At 38.5% G+C, this 26505-nt stretch overlaps 3 protein-coding genes across 3 annotated transcripts in view; all 3 read right to left on the bottom strand.

The window, feature by feature from the left end:
* The window catches only part of LOC135770743 (uncharacterized), a 200271-nt gene that overhangs the window by 145266 nt on the left and 28500 nt on the right, over nt 1–26505 (bottom strand). The gene's annotated exons all lie outside the window — the stretch shown is intronic.
* Nucleotides 6486–21508, bottom strand: LOC135771886 (uncharacterized). The gene is made up of 14 exons (XM_073815461.1): nt 20965–21508; nt 17687–18136; nt 16694–17146; nt 15118–15573; nt 9703–10026; nt 9280–9305; nt 8882–9161; nt 8510–8755; nt 8181–8426; nt 7638–7895; nt 7256–7561; nt 6898–7167; nt 6706–6789; nt 6486–6615 (listed from the first exon to the last, which is right to left on the bottom strand). The coding sequence occupies exons 1-14, from the start codon at nt 21255–21257 to the stop codon at nt 6549–6551; spliced, it is 3759 nt and encodes a 1252-aa protein (XP_073671562.1). The 5' UTR covers nt 21258–21508; the 3' UTR covers nt 6486–6548.
* Nucleotides 22158–24441, bottom strand: LOC135770301 (uncharacterized). Its single transcript, XM_065280021.2, has 4 exons — nt 24384–24441; nt 24025–24144; nt 22448–23772; nt 22158–22361 (listed from the first exon to the last, which is right to left on the bottom strand). The coding sequence occupies exons 1-4, from the start codon at nt 24434–24436 to the stop codon at nt 22201–22203; spliced, it is 1659 nt and encodes a 552-aa protein (XP_065136093.1). The 5' UTR covers nt 24437–24441; the 3' UTR covers nt 22158–22200.

The following is a 26505-nucleotide window of genomic DNA, read 5'->3' as shown; positions in this document are numbered from 1 at the left end:
TTCAGCAAACTGGATTTAAAGTGGGGCTATCACCAACTAGAGCTTAGCCCCGATTCAAGAGAAATCACTACATTCGCTGTGCATAATGGCGTGTATCGGTACAAAAGACTGCTTTTTGGTGTATCCTCCGCCAGCGAACAGTATCAACACGAGATTGCCAATGCTTTAGCAGGAATTGAGGGTGTAGAAAATATATCAGACGATGTCATTGTTCATGGTGCCGACCAAGAGACGCACGACCAGCGGTTACACACGGTCATGGAGAGGCTGAGTGAACGCGGACTGACACTGAATCCTGAAAAGTGCCAATTTAACATGAGCAAACTGATATTCATGGGAATTCTTTTGTCTGAGAAGGGAATTGGCCCGACAGAAGAGAGAGTACGGGCTGTAAGGGAGGCAAGGGAGCCCAAGACAGCATCAGAGGTCAGAAGCTTCCTAGGCCTTGTAGGCTACAGTAGCAGATTCATCCCACAGTTCGCAACACTGTCAGAGCCATTACGTCGTTTGACAAAAAAGGAAACACGTTTTGAGTTCGGACAAGAACAAAAACAGTCATTCAATGCATTAAAAGAGGAGTTAGCCAAAGCAGGTACACTGGCATACTTTGACAAAGATGCTCCAACTAAAGTGATAGCTGATGCCAGCCCGGTGGGGCTAGGAGCAGTTTTAATTCAGAGCCAGAAGGGGGAAATGGTGCCGATATGCTACGTGAGTCGATGCCTGACAGACTGTGAACGCAGATATTCCCAGACAGAGAAAGAGGCTTTGTCCCTTGTGTGGGCATGTGAGAGACTGCACGCCTACATATATGTCCGAGAGTTTGAGCTAATTACAGACCACAAACCACTGGAAACCATATACAGCCCACGTTCAAAACCTTGTGCCCGCATAGAACGGTGGGTACTCCGTTTGCAGCCATACAATTTTAAAGTCACATACTTACCTGGCAAACACAACATAGCAGACCCGCTGTCAAGGCTGCTAGGAGAAGCATCAAAAACTGAGAGACATGTGCACAGATCAGATGAGTATGTAAGATTTATCGCTGTGAGTGCAACACCTAATGCTATGACAACTAGAGAGGTTGAGGAAGCATCTAAGAGTGATACAGAACTGATGGAGGTACGTTCAGCAATAAATAGTGGTCACTTTGAGAACTGCAAAGCATATGCTCCAATAGTCCATGAATTGTGCTGCATTGGACATTTGGTACTTAGAGGAACACGTATAGTAGTACCAAAAGCATTAAGATCCAGGGCTCTAGCTTTAGCACATGAAGGACACTTAGGAATCGTGGGCACCAAACAACATCTCAGGTCTAAAGTGTGGTGGCCGGGCATGGATAGAGCAGCAGAGAGGCACTGCAGATCATGCCATGGATGCCAAATGGTAGCCAGGCCGGATGCACCTGAGCCTCTGAGACCAACGCCACTGCCAGATGGGCCCTGGCAGGATGTAGCTATAGACCTGTTAGGCCCATTTCCAACTGGTCATTCCATACTCGTTGTGGTAGACTATTACAGTCGCTACTATGAATACGATATACTCACAGTGACAAAATCAGACCAAATCATAGACAGTTTGGAGTCTATATTCAGCAGACACGGGTTACCTATCACATGCAGATCAGATCAAGGACCACAATTCAAATCTGAACAATTCAGCATGTTTTGTGAGAGTAATGGGATCAAACATGTGAAGACCACTCCCAAATGGGCTCAGGCGAATGGGGAGGTGGAACGCCAAAACTCTTCATTGATGAAAAGGATCAGAATCGCACAAGCTGAAGGACTTGATTGGAAGAAAGAGTTAAGAAAATATGTGACTGTATACAGGAGTATTGAACATCCAATGACAGGAAAAAGCCCAGCTGAGTTACTCTTTAACAGGAAGATCCGTGGAAAGTTGCCCAATCTGTTGGAAACCTGTAAGGATTTGGAAGTATGCTACAGGGACGCTGAACAAAAAGCAAAAGCAAAAATGTATGCTGATGACCGCCGGGGTGCACAATACTCAAACTTAAATGTGGGGGACACAGTACTTATACAACAAGAAAAGGTTGATAAATTCACAACTCCATTCAACCCTGAACCACACCAGGTTGTTAGTAAGAATGGAAACCAAGTAATCGTGGAATCACCCACAGGAGCAAAATATTCTCGAAATACTTCTCATGTCAAAAAATTTAACATTGGTGATGTAACAGAAGGAGAAATTGAGAATGGGCAGACAAAACAGGACACAAACTTTCACTGTTCCTACTCTGACTCTAATTGTTTGAACCCCAAAGAAGAACAATCAGACACAGAAAAGCAAAATAGACCCCAACGGGCCAGAAGGCTGCCCGAAAAATTGTCTGAATATGTTGTATACTGACATTGTAAAAGTTGAACACGTTATACTGTTTGTTCTCAGAAGTTGAATTTTTGGTGTAACATGTTCACAGTCCCTGATGAAAACAGATGTAACTGTGAAATGCTAATGTCTTATTGATGTATGCAAATACTTTAAAATATTTAATCTGTTACTGGGATTAGGACTTGAAAAAAAAAGAAGTGGTTAGTTTCAAATGTCCAAATGAGCACTACAGTGCTATTCTAAATTTTTTTTGTTCTAAGAAACGGGGGGAATTTATGAGTTTTTTATGTCTAAGAAAAGGGGGGATGTCATGTATAAGATTGACATGTGTTATGGTTGTTACCTGTATCGGCCGCTAGAGGGCGCCATAGAATGTAAGAGACACACAACAGGTGTTTGGGTTGGTTCAGTAAAGAAATGCACGTGCAAAGAGCAGAACCTAAAAGTGTGTGCTCGTCTCTTTATTTAAATATAGCGGAGATGTAACACTCTCCATTCAAACAAATCGGACTCTGCTCTAAATAAAAAAAATATTTACACTTCCAATAAAAGTTTCCGAAAGATAGTTTTAGTCCTTTTAAGTAGTTGTTATCACATTGATATATGTTCAAGTGTTCATTTTTGTGATAACTTTCATTTTAGCTAGTTATTTGATGCTATAGAAACGGGGCGTGTCGTTAAGATTGGCGTGGTTTAATTGGTCGCATGAGCGTTTGGGCGGAAGTTTGATACCGCGGCTCCGCCTCTGGCTCCACGGACGATTCCTTCTGCGCATGCCCTGGCTCCAAACTGACGTTTTTACGTAACATGGCGGCGACCGTGGACGGACATTTTTGGCTTCAATTCATTACAATGGAGGGAGGCGATGTCGCGTCGTCCATCTTTTTTTACAGTCTATGCTCGAAACGCTCTCGCGGTACTTAAAAACCATATGACACAGTCACGTGCCTGCAGCGCCAGGCTGAAGTCGGACAAAAATACTAACCGGAATGCACTGCTTCAAGTCAGCCGCCGATCGGTCTGCGCAGCGCCGCATGAAGTCGAACACACCTACTAAAAACGATTTTATTAGTGAAGCTTTGTATCGATCGATTCGTTCTATCCAAATCACCTGACCAATGACATCTGAAGCTACAGGCGTGTTTGAAGGTAAGGGCGTGTCAAAAGGTAGGGGACGTGTAGAAAGGTTTCTCATTAGTAAAAGGAGTTTCCTTCTTTTTGCTTAATTGGTTAATGTCACTTAACAGAAGGTTATTACAGTTTTTACTCATCTTTTTCATAGTTATGTGGTAAGCGTTTTATCAAACATATATTAGTTTTTATCCAGCAAATTTTTTTTAAAGTTTTTATGCACTTAAAATTAAAGTACAAAAAACTAAATTTGAAATCAGTTTGTAACAAACAGTACAAATTACTAATTGTATAATGTAGTAACCAATACAATGGTAATAGATGCTAAAACAGATTATTTCCAAATGATGAAGAACTAGTGTGACTCAGGATACATTTTTATCTTTAAAATAATAGTTTTTTTATGATTTATTTGATTGACTGATGCACTTAAAGCCCTAAACAACGCTGCCCTACAAAGCCAAAGGGCAGTAACTACGCATTTGGTCAAATTTGAGTTAAGGGTTGAAATGGGCTTTGTGAGATCTGTTGTGTCTTGTGACAAAGTCTCCTGGTTTTTGTCCCATTTCAGAGAAACGTGTGTGCCAAAATTGCAGTAACTTGTTTGACTGGCTGGTGTAAAAAACGTTAAAAGCATTTTTCTCAGTTTCAGTGTTTGCGTAAACATATATTGCAGTGTAGTTTTCCTACAGTTGTATCGTCTGCACTTAGCCTTTGTAGGGCTCAGTGAAGTGAACGAGGGAAGTTTATTTGGACAGACCCTCGCTCCCTCGATTTTGACTGAGGGAGCGAGTCTACTTCATATGTACACTTCAGGCAGCTTCATATACCACAATTCAACAAGATTGAGACATCACTTCAGCAGCTCACACTTTGCACAGTTCAAATGATGGAGGGGGCGGTCTCCACTTTCCATGTCATCAAGGGCTTAGGGCGATCCATTTGAACCCACTTCAAGTGTTCCAGCAGTAGTGGGCACTCGTACAATGTAAGCAATGACGTACATCTGAGTGAACGAGACTGAGAGAAGTTAGTGAGGGAAGGTCATAAAAAAATGAACTGGAAAGCAGGGATTATCGAGGGAGTGAGGGTCTGCGATTTTTTAAGTGGATAAAAAATGAGAACTATATTGTATAGCGGAAGAGCACTTAGACCTCTGGCGCAGTAACATCACGTTTACAGGACATGTTTGCGTTCACACAGAAACTTGTCTGCCAGTTTTACTGGTATTTTCTGGGACCAAATTGCTGTGTGAACAATGTGAGAAATGCAATGTGTGGCGGGAGTGCATGACAAAAAGTCCTGTGTGTGTATACACATGCACCTATGCCAGTGTGAGGTTGTTGGCCTGCCCTTGGATTTTGGATGGGGATATAAAAAGCATCATTCTCTCCAAAGTTTCATCATCCTCCATCTCTGTAAAAACAAAGCATAAAAGCAAAGATGTGACTCTTTGTACTGTACTATCAACAAAGTTCCTGAAGCACACTTTGATCTTTCCTGGGAAGATCACTTTCACCTTCATCCTAATCTGTTGTACAAAAAGAGCTGATTAAAGTTATTCGTCTTTTGCATTAACACACTAATTTAATTAACACTCTTCTATTCTGATTTCACACCACAAATCTATTTTCTCACGCAGGCTCATGCCCACCATTCATAGTTTAAGCTTTCAAGCATACCTTCACTTTTTCTTGCGTACCACCACCAAACATGGATGAGGGAGTTTGGTGTGAAGGAACTCAACTGCCCTGACCTCAACCCAACAGAACATCTTTGGGATGAATTAGAGCGGAGACTACAAGTGAGGACTTCTCATCCAACATCAGTGTCTAACCTTACAAATGTGCTTTTAGAAGAATGGATAAGAATTCCCATAAACACACTCCTAAACCTTGTAGAAAGTCTTCCAAGAAGAGTTAAAGCTGTTTTAGCTAAAAAGGGTGGACTAACTGCATATTAAACCCTATGGATTAAGAATGGGATGTCATTCAGGTTCATGTGCAGATAAAGGCAGGTGTCCCAAAACTTTTGGCAATATAGTGTAGCAAAAAATCCACACTATTATAATACAGGTGTTTGGCAAATGGCTTTAGTAAAGTACGTTTATAATGATTTTGTTCTTTAATAATCATGTTATAATACTATTATTGTAAATATTCTGAGCACACAAGCAGTTCTTACTTCATTTATAACAGTGACTCTAGAGTTCAGGTTCATGGGTTGTGTAGTAATTCACTATGCAATCTTATTAATCTATTAAGCAATTATTCAAGTTTTTGTGTATTGTTTATTTAATACATTTTGTTATATAACACATGTTCAACATTTACAAATTTGTGTACAAAATGTCTGATTTTATAACCCCTATAAGACGACATGCAAATTAACTTCAAGCAAATGTTGTAACTAAGATGAAAATTGAAATGTAGGCTTTACTGCATAAAACAAAACATATAATCATAACCAATATATAACCAATGTTTACCACAGTCATATTGCTGTACATACTCAAATAATGAAATCTTGGCTAAAATATTAAGAAAATATACAGTATATTTAATCACAGCTCTGTAATAAACTACAGTTTACATCAGGGGTCTCCAACCTTTTTGTGAGCAAGTGTTACCACAATGGATAAAACATTCTGGAGGGCTACTTTTTGTTATTTATCTACTCAAAACATTTTTTTCTTACTTGTTGATTCTATTCTATTTTATTTTACTTGTTTATATGTTTTATAATTGCTTAAAATGTTAACATACATAAAAGAAGCCAAGCTATTATAAAAATATGTAATAAATAAATAAATATTACAATTGAGATTATTATTAATAGAATCTGCTTTGGCGGGCACCTCACAGACTCTGGGCAACATGTTGAAGACCACTGGTTTACATTAATCCATGTGGTTTGGTTCAAGCAGAAAACAATACTTTAGAAGATGAATAAATGTAATTCAATAATCATGATTCTATTAAAGTCATGTTAGTGGTTGATTTTCTTAATCATGTTTCAAACTATTTACAACATGAAAAATTAAGTATCGAGTGTCTTCACCATATTTCAATTCGCTTTACCCTGGTAAACTGCTGTCTGTCTCTGATTCTGTTTCCAAAAAGTCTGCAAAGACAAAATACACAACTTTTTAACAATATCAAACCTGATAAGACAAAGGCATGCATGCGTGCATGCACACACACACACACTTACCGTACTGTCTGAATATTGTCGTGAGTGGAAACAATGCTGTGTATTTTCTTTGCTAGTTCATCAGTAATATTGTTGTGACTCAGACTGAAAGAAACAATGAGATGAAAACATTAAAATAAAGAGATTTAACAGTGAGTAAATGTGATTATTTAATCTTGTGTGTTTATATTTGTGATGTGATGTTTAACTCACTCTAGAGTTTGAGTCTTGTGCAGGTGTGGTAAGAGTGGATTCATGTATTGATCAGTGAGTCTGCAGTGACTGAGGTCCAGTTCTGTCAATCCATCAGAATATTCCAGAAACACTGACAGCTGTTCACAAGATCTCTGATCCATCTGAGTGTGACTGAGGTCCACCTCACCTCCTAAAGCTTGAGAAAGAGACTGAACCCACCTCAAAGATCCTTTCTCTGCATCTTCAATAATACAAGCTATAAACTGCAGCAGAAGATTTTTACCACAGCTGAGAGAGACAAAGAATAATAATAATAAAATCACTGCATTCCAAACAGTGTAATGAAAGTGACCTGTGTGTAACTCACTGCTTTTACCTGAGCTCGACCTGAGACAGAACTGGAAGAATTTGTTTCAATGCTGGATCAGAGACCTCACAGTCCTCCAAAACCAACTTTACACGACTTTTTGTGTTTTGGAGCACATATGAAATTATTTTACAGTCTTTTATCGTCAGGTTCAAATAGTTTTGGTTCTCTTCTGTGACTGTGAGGTCCAGAATTGAGCAGGAGGAGAAATCCAGTCTGTACTGAAGAGCAGAAAGCAGAAGATTTGCTGCCTCCTGTTGGTCATCAGATGAACTGCAGCAATGAAGCAGCTTCAGTAACAGCTGTCTGTCAACACTGAGACACACAAACACTGTTAACACACAGATAAACAATACACTATAATATTTTGTATGATGTCAGAGGTGTAAACCTGAGTTGTGTGACTCTGTTGAGTAAGGGCAGAAGTCTCTTTAGCTCCTCCTCTGGTATGGAGGTCCAGAACAGATTGAGTTTGACAGTGTTACAGTGCTGGAGAGTGAAGCACAGAGCTGAACACTGATCTGAATTCAACACTTTGTTCTTCAGGTTGATGTCATTCTCAGCTGAACTCAACAGACCGGACACAAACTGAGGAGAGCGACTCTCATAAATCTCCATAATGATGGACGAGATGAAACTGGGGGTCAACCTAAACATGTGGGAAAGAAGAACACAGGCCTAAATGAAAACATAAGCAGCATGTTTTTGATAGACAAGTGACTGATTATGATAGACGCAATACAGCCATATTTTTATATCAATTAAATGGCGGCAAACACACAAAAAAATATTCACAATAGGATGCTTTGTATTTTTCACCATTAGTATGCTTAAATATGCTAACATGTTGCTACATAAGGATGTTATTAAAGAACTTGACAATCATTGTAGAACTTATATACAAACTTTTGCATTACTGAACAGATTCTTTTACCTTTTCAACTGGATTCTGTCTAAACAAGGCACAAGTTTTCTGATGTTTTCATAAGAGATTTTGCTGTTTCTCAAGTCTAACTTTAAATGTAGCGGTTGATGTTGTAGCAGATACTGAATCACTTCCCAGGTCAGTGAGCATGAAGTCAGATCTTCAGACACCTTCTTCAGAAAGCAGCGCGTCAGTTCATCATCCTGTGCTTCATACACCACTGAAACCAGCTGCTGAAGAGTCTCTTTAGACAACCTGAACACACAGACAGAGCCAGACTGTGAAATAATTTGATCTACTCAACATAAATGAGTCAATAAACTGTGCGGAACACAAACCTGATAGTCTGGAGTTCCTGAAGACACAACATGGCAGTGACAGACACAGCATCTATTTTACATTCAGTAAGATCCAGAAATTGGACAGACAGTCGTCTCAGGAGAGAAGTTAAGCTGCTCACAATCCTACAGTGATTTTGTTTTGAGTCTTTTGTGATCAATGAAAGTTCCTCTATGATCAGTGAAGAACGACCATTACATGATCTCAGTGCTTTGATCATCATCATCACCATTCTGTCTTCAAGACTGTTAAAGACAAAGTCAGAGATTAAATCTATCATTATTAGATCCATCATTACTGCAATAATTAATAAGAGATATTTCATGATGTTTTATTAATCACAGAGATATTACACTGAATGTATCTCATACCTGAGTTTCTGTAGGTGTGTGATGTGTGTGAAGAGTCGTCTAACACCTCTGATAGAGATTGCTTGTGGCTTTAGAGTCAGGTTTAGTTTTGAGGATGAGAGACTCAACACTCTCCCCACACATCTGCAGGTGCTGCTGGGTAATTTTTCACTCAGAGTGACTTTAGACCCCAGAGCCTGAAGCAGAGGAGTCACCTCATCTCTATTCACCTTAGGACCAAACACTTTACACACTGATGGGATATACCGCTCAGCATTCCTACATAATGAAAAGAAAATATCTACATTTAGTTAACAGCGCTCTGAAAAACTTGTTTTAAATAACAGCGAGTGAGACAGATAAATGGACTTTATCCCTAACATAACTGAAATAAACATAGGTAAGTAAAAACATCCTGCCCATGGAATAATCCTCCACTTCAGCACTAAAGAATTAAAAAAGAATTAATTTACCTAATAAAGTGTCTGGTAAATGTATGCATAACACTGCATTGGGACAACTGTACCTGTGATGTGTTAAAAATTTAGCACAGGGACTCATTCTTGTATGTCGCTAACTCAGTTAGCTGTACTTAATTGATGAAGATTTAAGTAAATAAGTTTAGAAGGCACCTTTTTAAGCGGAGGTGATACAGAAAGTCTGCCGCGAGTTTAAATTAGTCAAGTGTAATGGATTTGAAGTAATAAGCGATGTACAAAGAACAGGTCCCAGTTGTTTGCAGTCCTACAAATGTTGCTATTAAATAACAATAGCAGTTGATTTAAATGACAACAATGAAATAAACTAAAAACACAATGTAGAGCATACTGTACAGCTCTTACCTCAGTTGTGAGATGTATGGCAGACACTGGATGAATCCTCTCACTTCACTCTCATCATCTGTCCAGTCTATCAGCTCTACTGGTTTCTTCTCTGTTTGGAGTTTCAGCACTTCTAGGAGGATGGAGGTCTTTCTCTCTGAGAGGTTTATGGTCCAGACTGCAGGAGATGACTGATAAATTGACTGTAATGCTGGTAGGAGACTCCTGCCTGTTTGACTCTCATAGTTCTTCACATGTGAGTACAGATCCAGCAGAAAACCAGATTGAACAGGGTTAAACTGATAAAGATTAAGGTTTCTGCCATCACAGGGGAAAAATGTGTAGCTGCACACAGATGTTAATAGTTTAGTGTAATTTATTCCTGTATCTGTTTCACAATCGGATGCTGTCGTGAACAAATTCACAAGGAACTGGAAACACTTTTTAGTCTTTTCCTTACAAAAATCTGGATCAAATCTGTAAAGACACAAATGTAAATAAGTTTACTGCTGGATAATATGAAAAACTAAAAACCTGACTTCCACCTAATATCAAGTGATGAGATTGCTTGTAAACACAAATTGCTAATCAGCCAATCACAGGGCAGCAACTTAATGCATTTAGGCATCTAGAAATGCGCTGCATTTCAGTTGGCTCCCTTGGTCAGTACTCTGGGCACTGATCAGGGGGTCGGCCATTTTAAGGGCGTCTCTATTGTAAAATCCTTCCAGTGCACCAGTAGCAAAGCTACGTGGCCCACCCAGTCAGAAGACAATTTTCCAGAAAATTTGTAAATAATTTTACAAAAACAGAAATAAATAAATAAATAATAGTACTGCGAATAAACGTCTTATTACACTCTAAATTGTGTGCAACTAAGTTAGTGCAGGTTTGCATGTTAAGGCAGATTCATGTTTTTTTTTTACCCTATAGGGAAGGGTAACCCAAATCTTACCCTGGAGGGCCAGAGCACTGCAGATTTTAGCTCCAACCCTGATCAAACACACCTGAGCAAGCTAATGAAGGTATTCATGATCACTAGAAAATCACAGGTGGGAAAGTTTGATTAGGGTTGGACCTAAACTCTGTAGTGCCTCCAGGGTAAGATTTGGGGAACCCTGATATAGGTGCACACGCTTGTCAATGTGAGACGTTAAATATGATTTGTCAGTGATTGTATATTACACATATGAGCGATTGAATTGAATTTAAAAACAGCGACGCAAATCATGGAGCTTAAGAGCCTTTCCATGATGATGGTGTTGTGTATAGATGGTTTCATCGGACGCACGTGATACACGTTAGGGATGGGCACGAGTACTCGATTGCTCGAGTACTCGAACGTGGCATCGATGATCGATCACGAAAAACGATGATCATGTGGGTTTATTTATTGATTGTGGATATGGCGGCATTTGGATGTCTGGTTAGTGTTACAAGCACATGTGTTAGTCTGGAGATGCGTGTTTGACGTCGTGTCGAGCTACGCAGACCGACGTATGACATCAGTAACATTACCATGTATGATTCAGAAACAAACGGATAATTCCGGGCGACCGCGCCGCAGAAACCCGCCGATCCGCGCAAGGCGTGGCAGCCCGCCAGCCCGCCGATCCCGTGAAGCCGGCCACACCTCACATCACTGAGGCACTATGGTTTATAAGGATGCCGTGATTTTCAGAAATACAGTCAGTCAGGTGCAAAATGTACAGCGCCGTCAAAAGTTCAATGGGTTATCATCTCATATTTAAACATCAAATGTCAAGAGATACCAGAGAGCCATACAAGCATTTACATTACATCTTGACTGAGGTAAGAGGACGACACGACACAGCTAAACGCTAAAATGATAGCAACAGACTTAAAGCTGCTTAATGTTATGAAAGCTTGAGCTTTGACTGGACGTGTTTAAAGTGCGCTGTTTATGATGCACATCCACAAAGGGAGTTAAACTAAGTTAAACTTAGTTGAAAACTTAGTTGAAGTCTTGCATTTATGCAGATAGGTGGATGTTGTACATTTATGTTGTATAAAGGCTTAATATTATGCAGAGTGCGTCATATAGAAAGCGCTTCGGTTTGTGTTTGTTAACCCTTTAGTTTCACTTCATCACGCAGCTTTTCCTGTTAGAGGTTTCTGTTAAAAACATTTAATTCATTAAAAATCGAGTATGTGTTCATTGTTCTGTCATAGTTTCTTCGAAATTAAGTTTTATTTGAGTGTTTTTAATAAAAATATTTTCATTTTCACCATGACGTGTACGCCCCGCCCCTTTGATTGCCCCGCCCCCAGTTAATCGAGTACTCGTTCTTCAGATCTATGGATTAATCGAAATGAAAAAATGACATAAATGCACATCCCTAATACACGTCTGGATCCGAACCTTACTTCCGGTTTCGTTTTTTTAATGGTCTGACTAGTTGCTAAACTGATCTCTTGAACAAATGCCTCGTCGAAAATAACAAATGTTTTGGTTTCCTAGGTAATCTATGTGTTGTTTTGTTTGCTTGTTATATAAATAAACTATGTTTAAAGAATTTGTTGTTATTTATTATTAGCGGAGTTTACCGGAAGTTGCGTGCGGACCGCGACAGCGGCTTGTTTATGTTGTTACCGCTGAAACGGTCTATACCTGGTTCAAAAACTATTGGAGATAGAGACTATTGCATTACTCATGGATATTTTGGATTACTGAGGACATTCTTTTTAAAGTTAACCAAATAAAATGAGCATTTATTTATTTGACAAAGACTTCATGCAGTTTTAAAAGACTGTTCTCCACAACATATTGGATAAAAACATATATGCTCGTCGATGATAAATGCTTATCTGAGAAATTTATTTCTGCTATTCTTTGTGCGAAGTCACAAATTATGATCAAAAATATTGAATTTTGTTAGTATGAGACTATCACCATCTTTAACCAGAAGCCCCATTTTAGACTAATAGACATGTAAAGGTAAGTTCAGGCATTTTCTTAATGTTTATAGAGTTGTTATTATTTTCAGTAGTATTATTTATAGTTTATAGTCAGGAGTATTACTCCAGTCAGCTATACATTTAGTTGGGCAGATTATGTGTGATATCATAAGCTGTATGACAAACCTATGATTTACTGCTGTTGGAATAAAATTTAAATTTAAATGACAACACATGCAAAACACGTTGGGCAGAGGCCTTGTGTCCTTGCGTAATTCAGCCTGAATGTGGGTACTCTAATGTTGATTATAGATTTGTTTATTAACCTTTTTAGAGAAGTACTTACACACAAACACACACACCTGCAGCACAAATTTTATATCTGGCTTGTCAGTGCCAAGTTGATTAATGGCCATTTTCTCATTTAAGCTGTAGTCTGCAAGATTTTTTTATTATATTCACTGAAATCAACACTGGAACAACATAAATTAGACTGTTTAAAGCTCACATAACACACACTGTTTCTGCATTTCTGATGTTAATCTGGAGTACCTATAGAATAGTATTACATCCTTTATATCTCCGAAGAGTCTTTAGTATACCGGTAATCAGATTTATAAAAGAAAGATTAGCTTTACCAATTCTTTCAAATAAAGGTTGAAAAAATGAAGAAGGAGGAGTTACTATCACAGGAGGAGCGAGTACAAGTCATGCAACACTTTATACAACACTGTTTAACTTATGATTCACTACATGTTCGTGTCATTTATATAATATGCACACGCCTATTTCCAACATAACACAGAAGTCTTACTTAACGCATGCAACTCATGACCCGGTTGGGAAAATCCACCGCATCAAACACGCACGCAAAACTCTGCTGCTACCCCGGATAATAAACTATATCCATTGTTTCCATAAGGCTGGATTTCTTTTCCTTACATCCAAAAACACACTTCTTCATTCATGCTATTGTTGAGTTTTGAAATTAAACAAAGCTGTCGCGTGATGTAATGTTTGCAAGTTCAAACATCTCCCGCTGATTGACGGGTGGGCGGGGTTTTCCAGGGGAAGTGCCCATAAAAATAAGTGATACGTATAGAAACCCCTGAAACATCAGCTGGACCCATAATCGAAAAAAAATGTTCTGAAACTTGTACAAACCCTGGCAAAGTGCATTCGGCACAGAAATACTCTGTAACACGCCCAACTGCTGTTTTGACACTTTGCCTACATTTAGCATGAGGAAACAACTCTATAACTGTGTTAATAAGTCAGAAGGCAAACTTTGAAGGCATTTAAGAAAAAAACCCGCACTTCTACCTCTACCCCAGTTCCTGTTATTTGTTTGGCAAAAATGTATTGCTCCCTGTTCATCTGGTCCAATCAGTGCAGGCCAGATCATCTAGTCCAATCAGCGCAGGGCTGTGTAAAATCTGCCTGTCAATCAAAGTTCCTGCACACGCCACAGATCCACCCTTCCCCTTCGCATGCGTTATAATATCACATGCATCTGCCTGAAGTTCACAGGTGTGTTGGATTGAACGCAGCGTGGTGACGGAGAAAACATTCACTAACAAACTTCCGATTCCTCGGTTAACCACCAGATCTAGGAGAACAACTAAGGAAACAAAGATAGAAAGTGACCAGGCCCGTGATAAAACTAGGATCAATATTGGACATGCATTTGAAAGGTGGAGAGATCGATGAGGTTTCAAAGGGTTCAAGAAGGATGCAGAGCTTGCAACATTTATTCTCGACAGGTAATTGTTTTATCAACCAATGATTGTATTTCTAAATGTTACGTAAGTAATAAGTATGCTTGCACACGCACTGACGAGGACAAGCTCGATGAGAGGTTGCTCGGTGGTAGTGTGTGAGGGGCATGAAAATTGTAAATATTTCGAAATCATCTCAATCCTCCAGAGTTGTTGACTGCAGCTTTAACTATCCATCTCTTAAACGAGTTCTATAATGAAAACTCTACACTGTTACCTTTAGGTTGATCTGTACCAATCCTCATGTACACTCCCTGTTAAATTTGTCATAGCCTACTGACGCTTTCACGTCATGCACTTTGCTGACGAGGAATGATATTTCATTGTTCGGAACTGCGTTCACGTAACGTAAAACTAATTCCGTTACTAATTCAGTTTATATTGAGTTCTATGTTTTCAAGTGGATTAATATTTTAGCACAGCCACCTGCCCATATATTGTAGACAAGCCATTGCTGGTTAATTATACAGTAAGTTGTTTTATCATTTTCCCTTTTGAAACATTGTGCTGCATGGCATCAAGGCAACTTAGCTTACAATTTATTTACATTATGCTTTGCCCACCCTTTTTTATAAATTGCCCATCCACTCAATTTCTGGCCTCACCACTAATAACAACCATAATCTCTGAGGAATGTTTTCAGCACCTTTGCTCAATCTCTGCCTTAAAGAATTAATGCAGCAGAAAAATTATAATAATAAACTACTACTAGTACAATGTAGCATGGGATTTTCCTTACCTCAGTTGTGAGATGTATGGCAGACACTGGATGAATCCTCTCACTTCACTCTCATCATCTGTCCAGTCTATCAGCTCTACTGGTTTCTTCTCTGTTTGGAGTTTCAGCACTTCTAGGAGGATGGAGGTCTTTCTCTCTGAGAGGTTTATGATCCAGACATCAGGAGTTGACTTATAAATTAACTGTAATGCTGGTAGGACACTCCTGCCTGTTTGGCTCTCATAGTCCTTCACATGTGAACACAGATCCAACAGAAAAACAGATTGAAGTGAATGAAACCGATAACCATGAAGGTATCGCTCATTAGAGGGAAAAGTTGTGTAGCTGCACACATATATTAATAGTTCGGTGTAATTTATTTCTGTATCTGTTTCACAATCTGATGCTGCTGTGAACAGATTCACAAGGAACTGGAAATACTTTTCAGGCTCACGCTGACAGGAAAATGGATCAAATCTGTAAGACACAAATGTAAATATGACTTTATTGTTTAGTGCTGGATAATATCAAAACTTTGAAAAACAGGACTTCTGCCTAATATCAAGTGATGATATTAAGAGTGCAATTGTTACAAAGGTTTTAAGAGCATAATATACACTCACCAACCATTTTATTAGGTACACCTGTAAACACAAATAGCTAATCAGCCAATCACAGGGCAGGAACTCAATGCATTTAGGCATCTAGACATGAGCTGCATCTCAGTCAGCTCTCTTATTCAGTAGTCTGGGCACTGATCAGGGAGTCGGACATTTTAAGGGCTCTCTCAATTTCTTCCTAGAAATTCCCACAATGCAATGCAATAACCAGTGAGCATTGATGTCCCTATAGGTGTATTCAAGTTCATGCGGCGCTGGGCAGACCAATCAGCGAGGTTTGTCGCTTGCAGTCGAGGGAGGACAGGTCAGAGAAGACAGACCCTTCAAGTTGGACACCTGCTGCTTGCCGTAGTGATGTTTTCTTTTTTATCGCGAAGGAAGTGAATTAAGAGTAGGCTATACGAGAATTGTGAAGAATATTTAAATAGTGTCAATTGGCTTATGATACTACTATTTTTCTCAAAAATGATTCAGAAATTACAAAAGCAGTGGGGTGTATTAAAGAATTTTGGTAACACTTTACAATAAGGTTCATTAGTTAACTACATTAGTTAACATGAACTAATAATGAACTGCACTTATACAGCATTTATTAATCTTTGTTAATGTTAATTTCAACAATAACTAATACTTTATTAAAATCTTGTTAACCGTAGTTAATGCACTGTTAACTAACATGAACAAACAATTCAGGGCTCGAAATTGCGACTATTAATCTGTGCGACCTTAAAATATATTTGGGAGCAAAATCTTCAAAATCTTTGCCTTAAAGAATTAATACAGCAGAAAAATGAATGTACCGAAATAAAGTGGCTGGTGAATGTATACAAACGTACAGTCTAAATACAGTTTTTTAATGTAAAAATTTTGTTCTGGTGTTTGCATTTCAGCATAAATACAAATAGCAGTGGGATTTAATTGACAACAATGAAATAAACTAAATATAATGTAGAGTGATTTTCCTGTACAGCTCTCACCTCAGGTTTGAGATGTATGGCAGACACTGGATGAATCCTCTCACTTCATTCTCATCATCTGTCCAGTCTATCAGCTTTACTGGTTTCTTCTCTGTTTGGATTTTCAGCACTTCTAGGAGGATGGAGGTCTTTGTTTTTGATAGGTCTATGGTCCAGACTGCAGGTGACCGATACATTGACTGTAATGCTGGTAGGAGACTCCTGCCTGTTTCACTCTCATAGTTCTTCACATGTGAGTACAGATCCAGCAGAATATCATATCGTTCAATCCAATCCTCAAAATCATCATTATATTCTACATCATAAGGAAAAGTTGTGTAGTTGCACACAGATGTTAATAGTTCAGTGTAATTCTTTCCTGTATTTGTGTCAAGCTCTGATGCTGCAGGGAACAGATTCATCAGAAATTGAACAGTATTTTCTCTCTTCTCAAAGAAAACATAGTAAGTAAATCTGCAGAGAAACACAAAATTATCACTTTAATGTTTAATGTTTAGACTTCGTGTGTTGTATAAAATCTCAAATTAAAGAGACACTCCACTTTTTTTGAAAATATGCTCATTTTCTAGCTCCCTTAGAGTTAAACATTTGATTTTTACCGTTTTGGAGTCCATTCAGCCAAAAAGCCAGTCTGGCGGTAGCACTTTTAGCAAAGTTTAGCATAATCCATTTAATCTGATTAGCCCATTAAGATTGCGCTCAAAAATACCCAAAGAGTTTTTTTTTTCCTATTTAAAACTTAAAGACTCTTCTGTAGTTACATTGTGTACTAAGACCGACTGACAGAATCTGTGACAGATTCAGTTGATGTCAGACAGTTTCTACACTGTGTTTGTGTTCTGACTATCATGAAAGTGTTGTTGTGTCGTGTGTTACATTGCTGGATGCTGGATGAAGCCACTACATTAGAAAAACATGAACACATAGACAAACTCTCTACAGGACAAACAATCACAAACCTAGAAATCAATTTTATACTCTTAAAACTCTCACCTCAGTTGTGAGATGTATGGCAGACACTGGATGAATCCTCTCACTTCACTCTCATCATCTGTCCAGTCTATCAGCTCTACTGGTTTCTTCTTTGTTTGGAGTTTCAGCACTTCTAGGAGGATGGGGCTCTTTGTCTCCGAGAGGTTTATGATCCAGACTGCAGGAGACGACTGATAAATTGGTTGTAATGCTGGTAGGACACTCTTGCCTGTTTGACTCTCATAGTCTTTCACATGTGAACACAGATCCAGCAGAAAATTACTTCGTTCAATCTGATACTCCAAATCATCATTATAATCGCCTACATCATAAGGAAAAGTTTTGTAGCAGCACACAGATGTTAATAGTTTAGTGTATTTTTCTCCTGTATTTGTGTCAAACTCTGATGCTGCAGTGAACAGATTCACCAGAAAATGAAGTGATTCTTTCTTTTTAGAGAAAACAATAAATCTGTGGAGAAAACACAAATTATATTTACTTTAAATGTCTAGTGCAGGATAACATGAAATGCTGCTAAAGACTCATCACTTAACTCAATTAGATTCAATGGAGGCAAATCATGGAGGCAATAGAGGAAATCCTCAGATATAGGGAAGGAGGGATTTAACATACTGCAGAAGAGTATCAAAATTTGACTGACTTCCCTAAGGCATGCAGAACATTTAAAGCGGAAGTCCACCCTAAAACAACATTATGCCTCAACACTATATTTCATCACATATATGTAGTTGATTGTGCTGCCATCAAATGTACTAACTCCATATAAAAAATGAAAGCTTTTAACTACTACAGTAACGGTGATTTGACGTGTCGTCAAATCACCGGAAGAAAAATGCACGACTACATAATTCTGAACGTTCTAAATGGGGGCGGGTCTTGAGGCGAGATGATTGACAGTAGATGATAACGTTTTTGATTGACAGCTGCACAGGAGCTAACGTTAGCTTGCTTTGCTCGTGTTCATAACAACAACAACATGATAATAACTTCCTACGTAGTATGTTTACAGTAGTTACACAAAACAAGCAACAACAAAGCCAATAGCCAAATGATGTTTTAGATATTTTTAGAATTTTACATTACCTGAGTCCGCGGAAAAACTGGGCTGAAAACAGTACTCAAAATCTTCCTAACGAAAGTGCTGGCTGCATATTCAAATTTTCGCGTAGTGGTGGGTCAGCTGAGGGTCGCGTTGATGTCAACAATAAAAACTCCCGGTGGCCTGAATTTGTTGTCCTTACATCCACATACTGCACAGGTTCTTGTCATCTTTTATCGAGGGCTTTGGTGATTTTCCCTTCAGAGACTGTTAAAGCGGAGTTACTCTTTGGATGGGTTCGTCTGCCGGCTAACTTCAAGTTGACTTGAGTTGATTTTAGAGCAAGTTGAGCGGTAAAAGAAGTTAGGCTTGTTCAACTTTATGTGGCGTTGCAAGAATCGACAGCCGGATGACGTCAAAGTACCGCGAGAGCGATTCGCGAAATCATACGGAGGAGTTTGCTTTCAAATCGCTCTCGCGGAACCTTGACGTCATCCGGCTGTCGGTTCATGCGGCGCACATGTAGTCAAACAAACCTGAAGACTGAATCGAACAGCGGTTAGTGGGTGGGGCTAATGACTCAGTTTCGCGCAGTGCATTCTGGTTAATTGAGTACATTAAAGACCGTTACGAAAATTCAGCTTCAAAACACTATCAATCTAATAATCGAAATCGTGCAAATTTCTTTTTTTTTTCTCATGGAAAATGCAAAATGGACATAAATTACCCATGATAACAGGCTAAAATGTCTAGATTGGACTTCCCCTTTAAAGGCGGAGTCCATGATGTTTGAAAGCCAATGTTGATATTTGAAATCACCTAAACAAACACGCCCCTACCCCAATAGAATCTGGACCTTCTGTTGATAGACCCGCCCCACACATACGCAACCCGGCATTTGATTTGATTTGATTGGCTATAAGTGTGTTTTGGTAGTCGGCCCGTCTCCTTTTCCAAACCGTTTTTCAAACATCGTGGACTCCGCCTTTAAGGATGGTAAGGAAAAGAAAGAAAGTACAAGGACTCGTTTCTTTAAAGATCCATTTAAGTTTGTAAAATCCCTATTTGTGAAGACATCAAAGCAAAACCTTGACAATTTCTTGGGTAAAACATATTCTGACCCAAGGAGGCACGAACAGACACTGATCCCAGCCAAGATGCCACCTATCAAACAGCCAGAGCACTTGATGGATGGAGCACAAAATGGAAGGAGGTGGAGTATATAGTTAAGAAAGCAAGATCTTCATCAGCCCCAACCCCTAACAGGGTCCCTTACATGCCGTATAAGAACACACATAAGGTCCTCCACTTTTTATGGAAATTAATCAGAGTGGTTTGGGAAAAACAAGCGATACCTAAGGCCTGGTGGAGGGCTGAGGGTGTACTGATATCAAAAGAGGAGAAGACATCACCCATTAGTCAGTTCCGGCCTATTAGCCTACTTAATGTTCAAGGGAAAATGTTCTTCAGTGTTATAGCTCAGAGATTGAACATTTATCTTGTGAAAAATGGGCTTGTGGACACAACAACCCAGAAAGCGGGAATATCAGGGATCTCAGAATGCCTTTAGCATACCAGCATGATTTGGCCTTAGTTTCAGCCAAGAAAGACAAGAGGTATACCCATGTCATCTTCCTTGACCTTTTTTCTGCAAGAGGCCTACAAATTTGGGACTTTCCATCATGTCCTATGTGGTTAAATTAAATCCATATGTAAAAGGCTTTGACTATTGGAGAGACTTAAAGATCCAAAAAACACCAAATCATAATCAAGGACTCAGGCAATAACAGTTCACATTTCACTTCTACTAGATATTTGTACAGAGTGGTTGTAAATATAATCCTCAATTTAAAAAATACATCACATTTTTCTTGATACTGTTCAGCTGATATCTTTCAGATCCCTTAGTAAATGTCGCACAAAGATGTATGTAACAAATAATCTTGCATTATTTATGTAAAAGGATTCTTTTAACTGACCCGAATAAGTTGATGTCAGTCAGATTGACTGTGTTTGTGTTCTTACGATTATGAAAGTAAACTTAAGTTTACAATTAAAGTCAAGTGCTGTTGTGTGTGCTACGAAGGCAGCTCCACTCACAGCATTACTCACACAACAGGATTTTATTTTAGTCTGCCCCTGTGATGTATTAAAATTCAGTTTTGGTGTTCCTGTTTGTTCATACTTTGGTAAACAATCACTGGTAATATATTGCATTTAATTGAAATAAAACTCTCACCTCAGTTGTGAGATGTATGGCAGACACTGGATGAATCCTCTCACTTCACTCTCATCATCTGTCCAGTCTATCAGCTCTACTGGTTTCTTCTCTGTTTGGAGTTTCAGCACTTCTAGGAGGATGGAAGGCTTTCTCTCTGAGAGGTTTATGATCCAGACTTCAGGAGTTGACTGATAAATTGACTTTAATGCTGGTAGGACACTGCTGCCTGTTTGACTCTCATAGTCCTTCACATGTGAGCACAGATCCAGCAGAAAATGCCATTCTTCATAATTGACAGATGACAGCAGCATCTTCACAGTTGTCTCTATGGTCTCTTTCTGACAGACAGCAACTTGAAGACATAAATCCAGTACAAATAATCTCTTTCTTTCTTTCCACAGTTCAGATGATTCATTTGGTGGTTTAATAAATCTAACCAGAGAGCAAACAAAATTCTGTTATTGATTACAAAGCAAACAATGGGTTTTGATTTTAAAAATACTGTTGATCAGTTAAATTTCCTACCAAAATAAGAAAATATTAAATTATATAGTTAGAGAACTAGTATGATTAGAATGTAACAATAAAATAAAGGCCTTAAACATAATGAATTAATGAACCAGAAACTGAGGATAGCACAGATATTAAGTCACTAAAAGAGAAACAATTACAAGGAAGACAATGGACGAGACATTTCTCTGGATTTACAAAACCTTGGGAACTTTTGGGAAAAGTACACAACTGCGTTAAATATATCACACTGTGCAAGTGATTTTCGTGCAAGCGCGTCTTTGCAAGGTTCAGCTGGAGATGTCACTCAGGCATGCTGAGATGCAGGCAGAAACCTTTGGATCGTCAAACTGGAATGACAAATGGAGTTGTGTGACATCTGCCTAGCAGCGGTAGGAAAAGCCATTTTTCTGAATTACAGAACCCAAGGATATCATGTATATAGAAAACAGCAGTGGTCCAAGCACTGAGCCTTGAGGTACCCCAGTATGGAGACATTGAGGTTCAGAGAAGTCACCTCTCCAGGATACACTAAATGACCTGCCAGAGAGGGCATGAGCTGTCTAAACAGGATGTTAGCGTGTCAAACCAGTGGTGATTTCAGAAGTGCATTACAAACACATCAGTCCAGTGGCACACAATTTATATTATCAATATGGCTTCACTAGTGAGGCATGGTGGACTGTGTGCGGTTCATGAGTTGGATCTATACATGCCTAAAATACTTAAAGTCCTACTAAAGTCTTACCTCAGTTGTGAGATGTATGGCAGACACTGGATGAATCCTCTCACTTCACTCTCATTATCTGTCCAGTCAATCAGCTCTACTGGTTTCTTCTCTGTTTGGAGTTTCAACACTTCTAGGAGGATGGAGCTCTTTCTCATTAAGAGGTCAATAGTCCAGACTAAAAAAAAATGCATCATGTGTAATTAAAGCAAAAAAAGTGAAATGTTAGTATGAGTTTTTTATTTTATTTCACATGTATCTCACCATCCACAGGTACAGATGTTTCCTCACTAGGTTTGCTGGTGATGTTCTCATAGACAGCAGATACTCTGACTCTGTAGCAGGTGCTGTGAGGTACAGTTAAAGTACATTCACACTCAGATCCTTGTGTATATACTGATGACCAGCCCTCCAGTCCTGCTTCTCTATACTCAACCATATACTGCAGAACTGGACAATCTTCATCTGCTTCAGCTTTTAACCAGGTCAGTCTGAGAGTATCTCTGCTCAGTTGAGTAACAGAGGGTCGTCCTGGCCTCGTTACAGAAGATGTTTGAAAGTGAATAATCCAGCTAGAGTTGCTCATACTGTTGTTGTCACAAACTGCATATCTGAGCTGATATCCTGTGTCTGGTTCTAAATCAGATAAAACAAACTTTTCTATAAAAGTGTGAGCATTAACAGTCATCTGTTTCCAAGTGTTGTGTCCTTCATCATCAACTCTGTACTCCACCACATACTTCTCAATGCTTTTATTTTTCTGTAAATGACTCCACTTCACAGACACACTGTTGTGTTTTATTTGAGTTATCTGAGCAAGATCTGGATTCACTCCAAACTTCATGTTTCTGCTCACAATCATCCCAGCATAATAAAACTGCACAGTGAATTTAGGAAATTCATCATCTGGTACAGATGCAGCAATGAATCTGGTTTGTTCTGTATCTTCATTTGCCTCTTTAGCAGCAATATACAATCGTAAATCAATGAGCACTTTCTGATTGATTTTAACAGGTTTGGACTGAAGTGAATCTGTTGGTGTAATGTGATCAGATTCAATATGGTGCTTCAGAGCAGTGAGGAATGAATCTTCATCATCTGGTGAGGTAAGAGTGAAACACATCACTCGGTTTATCTGTGGGTCATTTATGATCTGATGTAACTCTGACTGAGATTTCACAACAGTGATGTCTGCAGCTTTACAATCATTTAAAATCTTCAGTTCAGTTTCTTTATTCTCCAGCCACTGGTTTATGTTATCTGCACTGAATGGTGATCGGTCATGTCTCTCTAGTAGATGTCGAAGTTTCTTCTCTCCTTCCTCTTCTTTAACTTCAGAATCTTCAGCAATCTCTGTGATACCTCTCTGATAATCTGATTTGTATTTCTGAAGAAGCTCTGAAAAATCCACTAATTTATCTTTCAAAGCAGGAAGCCAAATAACAACACTTAGATTATCTGGGCTTGTCATACAATCCTGACATTTCTTGATCTGTTTATTTAGATGTTCTAGGATGTTCTCAGCTCTTTGCATCAAACTTTCATTGAATCCACTGAGAGCAGCACACGCTGAGGAACTTTTAATATTGCTATATTATGAGACAAATAGCAACATGTAATGTAAAGTTAATCCTGTATTCGCATTGTTCAATTATCACTTGCAAATACTGAACATATTTATACAGCCATAGATTTCCAAAATTAATTTTAGTTTCAACATAAGAGGTCCATAAAAGAGAACTGATTCTAAATTCAGTAAATGTACTTTACAATCCATCTAATTTGAAAGCTCCTCCCTTAAAAGAAAATATGTGTGTTATTAAAATGTTTGCTAATATTACCTTTTATTCTTTCTTTTATGTGGAACTCTGTCTTTAAACTGTTTTGGTTGATTATTTGACTGGTTAGTTTGTGGAGGCGTGCAGGTGGGGTCTGAAGATATTGCTTTGTCTCGTCTGATCCTTTGTAAAAATAAAGAAGCAAAAACAACAATGGTTTACAGTGAATACTATGCAAAAAGACAATAGAATGTGACCCATTGCACACATTTTTTTTGTATCAATGCACTGTCATATGTGAAACTTTGCATGGCTTTAACTTTGACAAATGTGTGAAAAAATGTACTAAGACAGGAAAGTCCTTTTTACAGATGTAAAGGTTTGTAAAAAACAACAACATATATAATCTAAAACACTCTTACTGTTCACACTCCATATTCCCCATGTCCTCTTCCGAGTCTTGTGAGTCCTCCATATCTACCCATATCTACAGCTATTAAACAGAAAAAATACTTTAAAAGATGAAGAAATGTAATTCAATAATAATGTTACTAAACAAAGTCATGTTAGTGGTTGATTTTCTTAATCATGTTTCAAACTATTTACAACATGAGAAATTGAGTGTCTTCACCATATTTCAATTTGCTTGACTCTGGTAAACTGCTGTTTGTCTCTGATTCTGTTTCCAAAAAGTCTGCAAAGACAAAATTCACAACTTTTTAGCCAAAACTAACTTGATAAAACACTAACACACACAAACACACACACACACACACACACACACAAACACACACACACACATACACTTACCGTACTATCTGAATATTGTCGTGAGTGGAAACAACGCTGTGTATTTTCATTGCTAGGTCATCAGTAATATTGTTGTGACTCAGACTGAAAGAAACAATGAGATGAAAAATATGTTATTATTAAATATTAAGTAAATGTGATTATTTAATCTTCATAGTCTTTCTATTTGTGAGGTGATGTTTAACTCACTCTAGAGTTTGAGTCTTGTGCAGGTGTGGTAAGAGTGGATTCATGTATTGATCAGTGAGTCTGCAGTGACTGAGGTCCAGTTCTGTCAATCCATCAGAATATTCCAGAAACACTGACAGCTGTTCACAAGATCTCTGATCCATCTGAGTGTGACTGAGGTCCACCTCACCTCCTAAAGCTTTTAAAAGAGCCTGAACCCACCTCAAAGATCCTTTCTCTGCATCTTCAGTAATACAAGCCATAAACTGCAGCAGAAGAGCTTTACTACAGCTGAGAGAGACAAAGAAAATATATTAATATATTGATCAAGTCATCAAGCATTTGAATCTTATAATTAAATGTTTGATGGATATCAATAATCTGCTCCATTGTAAACAGTCTAATAAAGGTGACCTGTGTGTAAGTCACTCACTGCTCCTACCTGAGCTCGACCTGAGACAGAACTGGAAGGAGTCGTTTCACTGCCGAATCAGAGACCTCAGAGTCCTTTAAAACCAATTTTACAACACTCTGAGATTTCTGAAGCACAGATGAGATTATTTTACAGTCTTTTATCGTCAGGTTCAAATAGTTTTGGTTCTCTTCTGTGACTGTCAGGTCAAAAATAGAGCAGGAGGAGAAATCCAGTCTGTACTGAAGAGCAGAGAGCAGAAGTTTTGCTGCCTCCTGTTGGTCATCAGATGAACTGCAGCGATGAAGCAGCTGAGTCCTCCATATCTACCCTTAAAAATTGCCTAAATGCTGAAGTCTTCAGGCCAGGGGTACATAACAAACACATACACAAGGAAATAGGGGAGAATAAGATACGCCAGTGGACAAATTAAAGAAACAATTTATGCGTGAACACAAATTCAGGAAGAATCGATCAATGTCTATGATTATCATAATAAATACAATGTATTTTGCCAAGTTTTATATAAATAATATGCAAACACATGTTAGACAAGTAATGATGACCATTAGCAGTAGAAATGTGTGTTAGTTTCTCCTTAACTTTACTTACTTTAAGGAAAAGTAAAATGAAAACTCTTTACATAATGTCCACTACTGTATCTCGGACATAAATCACAACAACGTAGTAAAATGTAAATAAAAGTCACGTTTTAATACGCCTTTACTTTCATACATGTAACTTTACCCGTTTCGATTCATTTTGTTTTCGCGTCAAAGACTTGGATATGTAACTCAATGTAAAATATTTTAAAACACAGTCTACAGTTCGGCTCCAATGTACACAAACACAAATATGAGAAGTCTGACACTGAACTTATAACGATTTTTACCTCAATAATACACTTTAACTTGCGTTTCGTGTAATGTTGTTGCACATCACTTCATTAACTTACATATATCGCCGTTTTCCCGTCCTCTGATGTTTATATCTATAAAGTCTAAAGCGTTTTAAACGTTTTCTCTGTCGATTAAGCTCCTCAGGTAAATCGTACATCACCACCAGACTGTTTGTCTAGCGCGTCACGTGATGGGAAGTGAGCGTCCCTGCAGTCAGGTGTATGGCTGCGTCCTAATACCCACACTTGCGGTCTT

Source organism: Paramisgurnus dabryanus, chromosome 8, assembly GCF_030506205.2.
Source record: "Paramisgurnus dabryanus chromosome 8, PD_genome_1.1, whole genome shotgun sequence".
Taxonomy (NCBI): Eukaryota; Metazoa; Chordata; class Actinopteri; order Cypriniformes; family Cobitidae; genus Paramisgurnus; species Paramisgurnus dabryanus.
The sequence above is the reverse complement of the archived record's forward strand: the minus strand, read 5'-3'. Positions and strand labels throughout refer to the sequence as shown.

Coding starts and splice junctions, on each gene's coding strand:
- LOC135771886 (XM_073815461.1), bottom strand. CDS start 21,257: ATGCTGCTGTCATCTGTCAATTATGAAGAATGGCATTTTCTGCTGGAT. Junction 8,756..8,881: donor ACACACCTACAGAAACTCAG/GTATGAGATACA, acceptor TGTCTTTAACAG/TCTTGAAGACAGAATGGTGA. Junction 6,790..6,897: donor CACAAGACTCAAACTCTAGA/GTGAGTTAAACA, acceptor TGTTTCTTTCAG/TCTGAGTCACAACAATATTA.
- LOC135770301 (XM_065280021.2), bottom strand. CDS start 24,436: ATGGAGGACTCACAAGACTCGGAAGAGGACATGGGGAATATGGAGTGT. Junction 24,145..24,383: donor GGGAATATGGAGTGTGAACA/GTAAGAGTGTTT, acceptor ATTTTTACAAAG/GATCAGACGAGACAAAGCAA. Junction 22,362..22,447: donor AACATCTGTACCTGTGGATG/GTGAGATACATG, acceptor ATTTTTTTTTAG/TCTGGACTATTGACCTCTTA.